Consider the following 13529-nt stretch of genomic DNA (forward strand, 5'->3'; position numbering starts at 1 on the left):
GTATGCTTCAAAAAACTTATACATGTAGTCCCAATCAATGGAATCACTCGTTCACTTTCAGTATTTCTACTCTCTCGATTCTCTTCAACAATGACAAGTTGGCCATGTCTAGATGGCTTAAAGGCCGCCACAACAACGTCGACTAGATGAAAATGATAAATGTGAAGAAGGTATGCTTCAAATTAAGCGTTGCTTCGTTGCTCTCTATCAGAAACAACTTACTTTTTTAACTTATACTTGTAGTCCCAATTGATGGAATCACTCGTTCACTGTCAGTATTTCTACTCTTTCGATTCTCTTCAACAACGACAAGTTGGTCATGTGTAGATAGCTTAAAGGCCACCACACCGACGTCGACTGGATGAAAATGATAAATGTGCAGAAGGTATGCTTCATAAAACTTATACATATAGTCCCAATCAATGGAATCACTCGTTCACTTTCAGTATTTCTGCTCTCTCGATTCTCTTCAATAATGACAAGTTGGCCATGTGTAGATGGCTTAAAGACCGCCACAACAACGTCCACTGGATGAAAATGATAAATGGGAAGAAGTTATGCTTCAAAGTAAGCGTTGCTTCGTTGCTCTGTATCACAAAAGAAACTTTAAAAATTGAAAAATCGATAGATGAACCACAAAATAAAATACAGATACAAGGCTTGTGAATCCGGAAAATTCATGTGCCTCAAAGGCAAGATGTCATCACACAAATCTTGGAGTGCGTCGAAACATTGCAGAGAGACGTGGATTTTAGTTGTTGTAGAAGACGTCCTCAAAGCACGGCACATACTGGGGCTCGAGGGCGAGGAACACGACGAAGCCCTTGTCCCTGTCGGCGTGCTGCATCACGTACGCCATGCCAGTGCCGAACATCTGTGCGGGAGCAACCAACCGTGGCGCGCCCCAGCCGAAGTCGGCGTCGTACACGGGCAGCCCCAGCCAGGCTGTCACCCACAGGTCGGACTCCGGTAGGAGCTGCCATGGCGCGGCCTGCAAGCTCCCCTTGTCGGACTCCAGCCCCAGGTAGTCGATCATGGAGCGCACATACGCGTCGTCCACGTCCTCCAGCGACTTCTTGATTGCGTCGGTCATGTATCCCAATGGCTTCGACAGAACGTCGGCCACCTTGACGGTGACGAGGTCACGCAGGATGGCGTTTCCGGAGAAGTAGCGCGGGACCGGCGGGCATAGGCGGTGGCGGACGTTGACCGTGACGCGGAGGTGTGTGTCGGAGCCGGACGCGAGCCCGCGCGCGATGCACATGCAACGCCAGAGGTGCGCGGTGACGGCGCCGTAGGTAGACACGCCAGGCGCGCACTGGGACTTGAGGTCCGCGAGCAGCTTCGGGGAGACGGAGTAGCGAAGGGTAATGCAGGGGCGCGGGAGGCCGCTGAGGTGCGCCGAGGAGTAGGCCGAGTGGTGGAAGTCAGCGTGCGGCGGCGAACGCCCTCGGAGGAGCGCGCGGTCGTGGGAGGGCGGCGAAGGGCATGCCTCGGAGACGGCGAGGCCACGCGCCAGGCCGGACCACGTCTGGATGAAGTGGAACGCGCCGATGCCGTCCATGAGCGCGTGGTGGATCGCTGTGCCCAGCACCACTCCGCCGCACTTGAGGAGCGTCACCTGAAACATGGCCATGCGGCAGGGCGGGTCGCCGGACGGCGCCACCGGGACGAACACGCGCCTGACTTTTGGCGAGGGCACGTAGTTGCTGAAGAGGTCCTCCCCGGTACAGTCTGCCCTTGCGACGACGTATAGCGCGCCTTCGCCATGGCAGTCGATCTGCAGCCGCCCATCCTCGTCCCTGCCGAGCCGCCCAGCGAGCGGGTAGAACAGCACCAGCGCCTTGGCCAGGGCCGCCATGAGCCTGTCCGACGAGAAGAAGCCCTCGCCGCCAGTCGTCGGGGCCGGGTAGTAGTAGACCAGCGCCGTGTGCGTCATTGCGGCGGTGACGTCGAAGTTGGAGAGCCACAGCGCCTGGCGCGGCGTCTCCTCGCTGGGCGCCACCAGCGTCGACTCCACCATCTCCACCTTCATCTCGATCTCTCTAGCTATCTACTCGAAGTGCGAAAAAAAATGCGTGTGTCGGAGTGTACGACGAAAGTTGGTAGCTTGTGGAAGTGAGAGGAGCTGCGGGGACACACATGTATATATAGTTTCAGACATTCAGATGGGAATGAGTAAGTTTGGACTATGGCCAATCAGACACGCTTGGCGATTTACACAAAAATAACCTTTTTATGAAACTATAGCACAGACTGATCCTCCGGGCAAACTATTTCACTCATCTAACCCTTTTTTGTGGCGCCTATGTGAGCGGCGCCACACTTCACTGTGTGACGCCCATCTTGCCTGTGTGGCGTGCATGCGCGTGCGTGGCCTACACACTACGGAAAAAACAGGCGTCGCTGTGCGGCTTTTCTTTGCCGTGTGCAAAGAAATCATTTTGGACTCCTACAATAATTAAAAAATGATAAAAAGTTTTAAGGTTTCTATATTTTTAGAACATACTACAATGTCTAGCACAATTTTAAAAAGTAAGAATAAAATCAAGTATTTTGGAGGTTTGAACTCAAGACATATAGATTTGCACCAAAGGCTTCAACCAGCTGAGCTACCACTATGTTCTATCAACTCTAGACAACGTTTATTTATAAAGAGTAGTGTGGCACCTTTGCCATGGGCGCCACACATGCTTCCACGTTGGCAGCTGTAGGCCACGCACGCGCATGCACGCCACGCAAGCAAGATGTGTGGCGCCCATCGCATGGGCGCCACACAGTGAAATGTGGCGCCGCTCGCATAGGCGCCACAAAAAAAGGTTAGATGAGTAAAATAGTTTACCCGGAGGGTCAGTCTGTGCTATAGTTTTATAAAAGGGTTATTTTTGTGTAAAGCCACGACACGCAAGATCGGCCGTTAGTATAAGACTAGTCACAATGGGAAGTATCATAGACTAGTATCATTCATATGATACTAGTTTATGATACAACACCTACAATGCATAGTATCATGAATTAGTATCATAGTTGTATCATATTTAATGTTTTGTAGAATCTCAATGCAAATATGTGTACATGATGTGTTTGCCACTATAATTTTTAGTTTTACGTGCTATGATACCGTATCTACTTATGATACTACTTTCACCTCTCTCCTTATTAATTGATGTGCCACATTAGATTTTTGCCTACATGACATGCATGATACTACCTATGATACTCCCATTGTGGCTAGTCTAAAGTATCAAGTGTGCCACAGCTGCTGGGTGGCAGTGAGTAGGTGCACGTCGCCCAAACCTAGCAGGGCACTGGTTGCGATCAGCGCCAGCTGCCACGGAGTACTCACGGAGCAACTGACTCGGCCAAGGCCAATCATACTGGAGTGCATTTTCACTAATTGTCCTTGTCTCGTGTAATGCATTGCCGCAACGTTGACATCGCATGGTGCTGCATGGCAGCTTATTTTTATCTTTCTTTCTGGCAAAGCTCTTATTCTGAACCCTTTTTTTGTTTAGGGTGCAACGGGGGCGATCATCCACCTAGACGCAACGTCCGTGCGCCGTCTCATTTGTAGCCTCCGTGTAAAGATCGCAGCACTACATCTACGGACTAATTTCTACAAAATCTGACTTGCGGACTAGCGTGGAATCAGGCGGGAGGTTCACGGCCCTGAAATCACGGAAAGAACAAGCAATTCAACCAACCAACTGTTACCACTTACTACGTCTGTACGAATCTTCCGTAAGTCTAGCTTTTCCGGGGCCAGGGAGAGGCGACATACCGCACTCAAGATACGCACGGGGGAGGGGGGTGCGGTACTAAGTTATATTGTCACACCAACTTAGGACAGCACCGAGGTCGACACATCCCAAAGAAGGAGATGACTCGTGACGAGTGAAACGATTCGTGCGGCGGAGAGCATGTCGTTGTCAAAAACTATGTTGTTGCGGGATTTTCACACAAACCACAGGATCACGAGCACCGCCGTGTTCCACGCAGAGGGATGAATGTCAGGAAGATGAGCGCAGAGGAATTCTAGAAGCAATGTGACATCAACATCCATAGGTAGACGCAATTGGCAGATGTGCGCAACCATACTTCCCATAGGCACGGGAAATAGACAAACATGTGATGCTAGTCCTCCGGCTGGCGGGGGCAAGATGGGGAGGATACGAACCCAATATGGGAAAGGTGGGTGCGTGTTCTACTCGTACCAAGACGGAGGATCCAGAAGAAAACGCGCACCTTGCGAGGGGGGGGGGAGGGGTTAGTCCAGTTGACGTCATGGTGCGGCAGCATGTAACTTGAGGCGTGTAGAGTGCGGTAGACAACGTTAGCGCAGAACTCTTCACAGGAATCAAGCATGACAATCTTGTGGTCGGTACAAGGGTGAGACAGACCACGCACAGATGTGAGTCCAAGCACGCCATCTCTATCACTGCATGCGCGGTGACGCGATACCTGATGACAACGGCAACAGAGCTATCTCGTGCCGCCACTACAAGCGGCGTGTCGGGCATGAGACAGTTGGAGAACACGGAGGGAAGGCTGGCTACGACTGGCCCAAGAACTGTCACCTGCAGTCACATGATGATGGACCGATATAGGGGAACAAGGGACCGGAAGTGGTGCCACAAAGGGGTAGGCTCCTCGGGACACGAGCACAGGTAATAGCAGCAAACCCACTGAGTCCACGACGTGTCACACTGAGAGAAGAGGCCATGCAAAACCTTGAGAAGAAAACACGTGTTCTACAACGCAATGTGTACCACATCGAGATCTCCCTCCAAATGCAGCCGAGACACGAAATCCCAAGCCACTTGACAGTTGGCACCAAAACAAGTAGCGGTCGCCTTCCACACCACCGCACGTCACAACCGCTCCATCTTAGTGAGAGTGTGTTTCGGCAGCGGGAGAACCGACATGACCAAGAGAGGAGCGCCGAGAGAATGAGTATGGTCTAGGTAAGTTGCCCTACAATTGGGATCAACCTGGTGCGCTAGCTGGCGACAAGTCGTGAGATGACAGATTACTGCTTATTAAGGCCCAAGTGTGTGATGTAACTAGCTATGCAACACTCACTATGAGCAGTCTTAGCTAAAAAATTACACTTGCACGGAACCATATGCAAAATACAATCATAGCCTAATCACATGCATGCATGTCCCAAAAATCATTATATGTAGATACAATGCTTAAAAGACAATGCATTGAAGTAGTACTGATGTATCCTACCTATCTAGGGTAACGTGCGAGCCAGTGCATTGTGAAAGGATATTTGCTGACATAACTATCTTTCTACTATATCTTTCTTGAACGATATTTAAACATAAATTTCTCAAATAGGTAAAAAATTAACACATCGGGATATTCTGGAACTTCTTTTCCTATTTAAAGAGAGTCAATCCTCCACAATGGATGTCATTCTTTGGCTTTAGAATACAAAATTGGCTGACTAGGACGCAATTTCCAGGTCGACCAGTTAGCGCTACAAACTAAAATAGTTGTGTGGAGAAGCTCGACATAAGTAGTTATTTCTATATGGGATTCTCTGGTGGGAATCTATAGACCGCTCGGAAGGCCCAAACAAGGGTGTGAGTCGTAGTGGAGAATTATATGCCCCGCTTACTGAGGACCCACATGTCTGAAATGTTTCAAAAATATTCATGTCTCTTGCAATCTTTGTTGGCAAGTGGGTGAAATTGCATACAACTATTTAAATTCCTCTTCTACGCATGAGGATCACAATATTGTTTCGCATGGACATAGTGTAAGGTCAAGGATGTTAAAGTAACTACAACCCAATAGTCAAGTCAATTGCACTGCCAAGCCACACATGGCCGAGGCTGACACACACACAGGTTTTACCAATTCGATGAACCCTAGATCTGGCGACCGCTCGCTAGTAATTATCTCTCCATAGCGAACACCCCACATCATCCCCGCTTTCCAGCCACACCTCATCGCCGCTGGTTGCCGAACCACACTAACCCTTTGTGGCTGACAACACACCATCAACGTTGAACGGACTAGGCCCAGATGTCTCGGATCGAAGGATCTTCATTATGTTTGTTTGTGTTTCATTAGACGACTGCTTCCGCCTCATTTCTTCATTTTTTCATCACGCACAGATAGACACACATCGTAATCTAAGTTTCATGACTCTGCATATTATCTTAGGAGATACTGTTATAATGGTATATATATAGTAGGAGAAAAAAGAGCAAATTGTCACCTGAGCCAACCGAATGAGATTCAGATCTAGCTCTCATATTTCACAAGATGCAACAGCCTGGCTCTGCTCTCTTCTCTCATATTTCATCCATCCCATCGCGTCTTACATCGAAAAAGGTGTATTGGTCTTATTGCGCGGGCCAAAACAATTGTTTTCATCTTTGCTAGATCGATCCATGTTGTACTTTTCCACTTTCCAACCCAACAACACCAATTAGGGGAAGATGTCTGTAATGGTACCTCTACCACCTTGCATACTCGAGAAGCCGGAGAAAATCGTGAGGAATTATGCATGTCAGCCACTAGAAGCAGATTTAGATTTTGACCTATTCTTTCATTCCCAGCTTAAGACGTCCACTGTCCACTGCTCTCTTGACAGCTGAGGTGCTAGTTCCTCTATCCCGTGTCACGCCTTACCGTAAGGAATTTTTCCCGGAGGAAAGAGAATATATTAAGCTACAGTAAGTAGGATTACAATCACTGTTCAAAAACTAGGCCGATTCAGCGATTACTAGGCCGATAAATTGCTACTAGGGATCTGACCGTGTCGATTACCATTAATATCTTGTATTAATCCTTTAGCCTGATTAATTCTACCGAAAGTCTGATTACTAGGTATGTTCCCGATTAACTACTACACTTGGTCAAAAAAGTTACAAAATTTTTAATGCATATCGCTAGTACAGGCGCTACCCCTCTCCAATAAACTAGGTTTTGCGAAGCTCCTGCTTGATTGCAGCCTCTAGCAGCTCGATTTCCACTATCACCAACTAGTTACTTGCCCTCATAGACCAGTTACTCGCAGTTGCCCAGACCTCAGATACAGGAGCTCGACCACCTTGAGAAGCTCGTGTAGGAGGAGGTGTAAGAGGGGTCGTACCTTAGGTAGGTGGTGGAAGAAGATAAACTTCAGAGGTGAGAGGAGAAGAAGTGGAAGGAAGGAACGCGACTTCGATTAGTGGATCATGATTCGCTCGTGACCTTGAAGATTAGGTCACAAAGGAGAAGCGTACATGTTTTTCTAGGATTTTAGACTCTAGAGAAGTAGGGCCAGACATATAGAGGCTCATATACTATTATTTTTCTTATATAAAATATTTTTAAGTGCTAATTTGTGTACGTTTCACCGATTAATAGCCGATTGATTAAAACAGTTAACCGTCTAAATTCCGATTAATCGCTACACCCAAGCTGACCGAGCAGTTAAAGATTACCGATTTCCTTACCATTGACTACAATCAAAGGCAATCGTCGTAGAAACTACCTGGGGCATGTCCCTGAGCTAAATCTTTGTTCTACCCTAAATTCTACCTAGTCTTGCTAGTTCATGGCTCACATTATTAGCCTCTTGGCTAACTTTAACAATACAAGCATCTCTTTCTCTACCCTAAGTAAATCACGAATAGCGCTAATTCTGAACGCGTAATTTTAGGTGTTTGGCATGGATTCCCTGATCATCTCCACAGCTTCGGTGCAATCAGATTCAGCTTTAACCTTCAGTGGCGTCCAATGCAAGACCATTCACATGCCTTACTCAATGGTAATAATTTCTGCTTCTATGGCGTCATTACAATGTGATAGATTTCGACACGCAGCGAAGATTGGCTCCCCACAATGGTCGCGGAGCACCATTCCTACCGCTGATGCCTTGCCAAGAAAGGCCCCATCAACGTTTAGCTTGGCCTCTCCCTATAGCAGGATGTGTCCAGCGCTTCCTAACTTTTTGCCTACCATCCATTTGGGTGCCTGCCTTGGTGAACCCTTGCACATGATTGACCATCATTTTGCCATTTACCACATCTGCATCCTGGAACTGTTTTATAGCATAAGGCAGTTAAGGTAGCTCACCAGGAAGCGGCGGGATCCCCCGATCGAGGGGCACGGTTTTCATGGGTCATTTTGTTATGGCATGCGATATTCGCCACATAGTCATGAGCGTAGGAGCTCTTTGGGCTTCAAGTATCGTTTGCTGGACATTTAGGAGCCATTCTATTCTAGTTGGTATTAGCAGGGAGCTAATTACATCTCGGGTACAACAACTTGCATCTCATGTGCAAATTAGTACATTAAGTTGCATACTGGGAAGCCAGAGTACATTAACTTGTAAATCCGAATCAGATTAGTAACAGTCTATCGGGCTCTGCCGCGTGTGATGACACAATCACGATTGGAAACTGCTCTGGTCTCAGAAATCTTTGCCAAACCCCCCTACTTATTTTGAACATTACGTTAGGGTCCTTGTTGCATTAGTCAACAGAACACAACCGTGATAGTGAAATTGATTCCCCAATCCCCAAGCATAACCCTAGGCGACGGCGATGGCGACAGCGACGGCGGACTGTGAGCGGACGGCGACGGCTTAGATGGTGAGCGGAGACAGCGTCGGCAACGAGGGTAGCAGCGTCGAGCAGGGCGACGAGGACGGGCAAGCCACATCATGGAACATCAGCGACGAGAACCCGAACTAGGTGGCCGTGTCGCCGGCGGTGGCGGAAGAAGCGACGGCGTGGAGTGCACTAAGGCGACGGCGATGAGCAAGTGGACGGCGACGAGCAAGGCACATCCTGGAACATCGGTGAGATTGCATTGACGATAGTCAGGTTAACTGAACTTGGAATTCATCTGTTTCTAGTTTCTTCTAATTCATTCTTTTCGTTTATTTAGGTGAAATTGAAGCTTCCTGTTGTTGAGGAATTGCAGTACCAGCTCGTTCAGAAAATAGCTAAAACATGGTCGAAGTTGCAAGCAGTCAAGGAAGCTAAGAAGTAATTTCAGAGTACCCGCAAAAAAAAGTAATTTCAGAGAATGTGCATGGAGGAGATGAGGAGACAGAAGAGGGAGATGATCATCCTTGCGTCAATAGTAGCTTTTGTAGTCTTCTATGCAGTTACTGCTTTGCTACCGAGGGAGTTTGTGTGAGGAGAGACAGTAGAGACAGCAGAGCATTTTCTAGTTAGTGTTAGACGGTGGAGGACGTCGAGGCCTGGGCCTTGCTCGAGCAGGTCCGCCGGGAGGAGGCAGCGGCGCGGCGGCAGGAGGAGGCCAAGCTCCGTCGCGAGGAGGAGATGCGCCAGGAGGCCAGGCGCCTCGCGGAGCAGGAGAGACGCCAGAAGGACAGACGCCTCGCGTGGCAGGAGAGGGAACACCACCTCAGGGAGGAGGCGCAGCTCCGGGCTGCTGCGGCGGAGCAACGAGCAGCTCCGGACCCACACTCGGCCTGGGAGGAGGCCATGTGGTCACCGTGGTCGGAGTCCCCGGCGCGGTCGAGCCATAACAGCGCCTCACCGCCCGGGGATGTCGTCGACGGCGACGACGACGGCGACGAGGCCCACAGGGACTAGGCGGCACACCGGTGGCCACCTCGTCCTCCTCAAACCCTAATAGAGGGTTTTTTATTTGTTTTTAATTTTAAAGCCCATATAGAGTGTTTCTTTTGGTAGTTTCAATTTGCCCAAAATAGGGCTTATGTACAAATTTGCCCCAAATAGGGCACATGCTTGATGAAATTACGTTTAGTTTACATTTTTACTTTGTTTTTTATTTTCTTCACATTTGCGCTGCGTCGGCGTGTTGGGCGCAGCGCGTGACCAAACAGATACGTGGACGCGGACCTGTCCGCGCGGCCACCCAAACGGCCTAAAACGGACGGTCCAACGGATCTGTTTGGCTCGCCGCGTTGGAGATGCCCTAACAACAACAAATGACAACCCCATGGCTAAGGACTGGGAAGGATCTGGAACGGGAAAAGACAACCTCAAGGTCCTACTTGCAAAACTGCATATGATGACAGGGTTCACCGTGGCACCATTGGGCCTTTTTTGACTGATCTGATTCGGACTTGCAACTTGTTGTACTCCAGCTTCCCAGTTTGCAACTTAATGTACTAATTTGCACATGAAGTACAAGTTGTTGTATCTGGGATGTAATTAGCTCTATTAGCAGGCTATCCGGCGGCAAGTCCTAGATTTCAGCCATCGTTCGCCATAAATCCCGAGCATGCTGGAAGCGAAGGAAATCAAGGAATGTATCTTCATCAGCACAACCGCAGATCGGGTACAGGCTTGAGGTAGACATGCCTCTCCTCATCATATTTACTACATCTCCAGGGCGTTACGGTAGATTTTCCAGGCCAGCGTCTTCACCCTGGGCGGTACTGGGGCAATTCTAGATGATTTTCCATGATCGTCGTGCACCATCTGGCCGGTGGCACAGCGATCCCGTGCTAGCATAGCCAGGTTTAGACCAAGTTTGTAAGCGCTCTTGATAGTAAACATGACATGCTTATCTGGTTGCCAGGATATAAAATCATCCTCATTCCGGGTGTGATGTCTGAATCTTTAGTATGGTCGTAATGTCCCTCTATGAAATACTGCTGCAAATGTTGCACATTTTAAGCCCCATCTGGTAGCAGAAAGTTTTCAACCCATCTATACCTACACCTCCCTTGGTCAGACCAGGGGTGGTAGTTATTGTCTCGAGGTATCCAAGGATCCCTCCAAGCTCTGATACTTGCGTCATTACCAACTCGCCAGATTGCTCATTTTTTGAGTAGTTCAAGGCCATATTCGATAGCATGCTAGGTCGATGATCCATTGCCTGTGAAGAATGTGTCGGTCAGAAACCCATTTCGGTAATATTTGGCCTTGAGCATTTGTGCACACAATGGGACTGAATTAATCTCCACGCATGCGTTGCTAAAAGGTCTTGATTGAAGAGTTGCATATCACGAAACCCTACACCCCCATAGTCCTTGGGCCTAAGCATAATATCCCAGGCTACCCAGTGTGTCTTGCTTTTACCATTCTCCGATCCCCACCAGTATATGTGAATCATTTTAGTGTTTTCATCACACAACCCCCTAGGTAGCTTAAACACGCTCATGACATACACATGAAGAGCCTTATGCAATTGACTTGATAAAAATTACCTTTGCAGCCTCTGACTTGTGATTGTCATCTTGCAAACTCTGGTACTTTTATTTTGTCATTCTACCCTCTAGAGCCGGCATGCCTAGGTATTTTGCTTCAAAGGATTCTTGTGTCACTTCCAATGCAACTTTCACCTCCACATGCTGGTTTAGTGGGCATGAGTTCCCAAACATAATGGAGCATTTGCTTGGGTTAATTAGCTGACATGTGCTTGACGCATATATGTCCAAACCTTACTTGACTCGAATTGATCGGCCCACTTGGGCCTTAAAAACAGTAAAATGTCATCTGCGAACAAAAGATGAGAGATACATGGGGCATGCCTACAAATTCTGATAGGCTCAATACCATTAGTGCACACCTCACGCTGTAGTAAGGTAGATAGACCATCCGCAACAAAAAGAAACCGAAACGGTGAACGGGGATCACCTTGTCGAAGGCCCTGAGAAGGCGAAAATGATTCCAGAAGGGTTCCATTAAATTTAACCTGATATCTCACCTAGGTGACGCATGACTTAATCCAGTCAATCCACCGACGAGAGAAGCCCAGCCTTTACATCACTTTCCTTAGAAAATCCAATCCACCCTATCTTATGCTTTTCATAGATATAAGTTGTAAGCATAGAAATTCTTTGACATATTTGTGTCATTCTCTATTAAGTGCAGACATTCAAAAGCAACAACAGCATTATGTGTAATTAATCACCGTAAGGATGTTGTTTGATTGCGAGAGAAAATTAATTGTTAATAATCGGCTCTCGATCAATTTATACAAGATTGTGCCTTGCAATTTAGGGTGTGATGTTTGATTGCGCCTTATCAATTGTTTTGATGCTCGCTTGATTTATCGGTGTCATGCTTTTACTTACCAAGCCAGGGAAAGCAATAGAAGCAAGAAGCTTTCAAAGATGCCCCAAAAGTTTTAATACTGTAAAAGCCGCAACAAACAAGGGCATTTTGGCATCTCTGCCAACTAAGGGAGATTCAGGTATTGATGTCTTATGATAAGCAACCCCAGTCCTCCCCTCCTCTCAACAGCTAAAATATGTGTTGTTTGATTGCGGTCACAAACTAATTGTTATCATGCTCGGTCAGGAACCACATTCCTGTATATACGCATTGGAAGAAGTACCACTGTCATGGGCATACCCTTCGGGTACCCATTATTAGTATACATGACTCGGCCCAATATGGAGAAGGCCCAAGAAGGCAACTCGAAGAAGTAGTCGACTAGGACTCTTGTAAAACCCTAGGCATGGTCTTCCATATCACTAAAGCCAATTCTCAATGGAACACGATAGAGGGAGGACCAATAGATAGACAACATGTATTGGGCGACCCTTGTAAACATACTTGTGATCATATACTAGATTGCTAGCGACACTGTAGGGATCCTCCACCGATGGGGTACCCGAAGCTTCAGTTAACAAAGACTTGATGGAAAAATACTATGTAGCTCGCATTTTCTGACTGCGTGCACTAGTCTTCCACATCACTAGAATGCGGTCGTACATGCCTGACAAAAATAATATAAGAATGTGATAAATTCGTCCTAGCATCACGTCCGATGACAATATAGCAAAGCTCTGACAAAATGGGTACATTACATCAGCCGAACAAGGCCCTAGACAATATATTCTCGGAGTCGCGTCCGCTGCATGCATATCATAATTTGCTGTTATTCATTGATATATTTCATATTGGGACACAATACTTATGTTATTTCATCTATTTTGCATGTTTCATGATTATTTGGAGATCGAGCACCTGGAGCCAGGATTCTGCTGGAAAAAGCACCGTCAGGGATGCAATATTTCGGAAGATCAAGCTGTGGAAGGAAGTTTTACCAAAAATCCTATTTTTCCGGATGACGGAGGAAGCCGGAAGAGGGAGCCAGCTGGACCCGGGGTGGGCCCACACCATAGGGTGGCGCGGCCCATGGCACTGGCCGCGCCACCATGTGGTGTGGAGCCCCTCGGCCTCTTTCGCCTCCTTTTCTTCACGAAACCCTTCGTCCCGAAGACCTAAGCCACGGAGGAATCCTCACGAAGGTTACAGCCGCCTGCGCGGGCGGAGAACACCAGAGAGAAAAGAGCTCTCCGGCGGGCGGGAATCCGCCGGGAAATTCCCTCCGGAGGAGGAAATCGGCAGCCATCGTCACCGCCATCGAGCTGGACATCATCTCCATCACCATCATCATCATCTTCACCATCATCACCGCCATCTCCACCACTGGACATCATCACCGCTGTAGCAATTTGGGTTTGATCTTGATTGTTTGATAGGGAAACTCTCCCGATGCTGATTTCTACTTGTTGTTGATGCTATTGAGTGAAACCATTGAACCAAGGTCTATGTTCAGATTGT

General features: G+C 47.9%; 1 protein-coding gene across 1 annotated transcript; it reads right to left on the bottom strand.

Annotated features, from left to right (window-relative positions):
* Positions 1–751: 751 nt before the first annotated feature.
* Positions 752–2035, bottom strand: LOC124694443 (putrescine hydroxycinnamoyltransferase 1-like). Its single transcript, XM_047227428.1, has one exon. The coding sequence runs from the start codon at positions 2033–2035 to the stop codon at positions 752–754; it is 1284 nt and encodes a 427-aa protein (XP_047083384.1).
* Positions 2036–13529: the final 11494 nt, after the last annotated feature.

This window comes from Lolium rigidum, chromosome 3, assembly GCF_022539505.1.
Source record: "Lolium rigidum isolate FL_2022 chromosome 3, APGP_CSIRO_Lrig_0.1, whole genome shotgun sequence".
NCBI lineage: Eukaryota > Viridiplantae > Streptophyta > Magnoliopsida > Poales > Poaceae > Lolium > Lolium rigidum.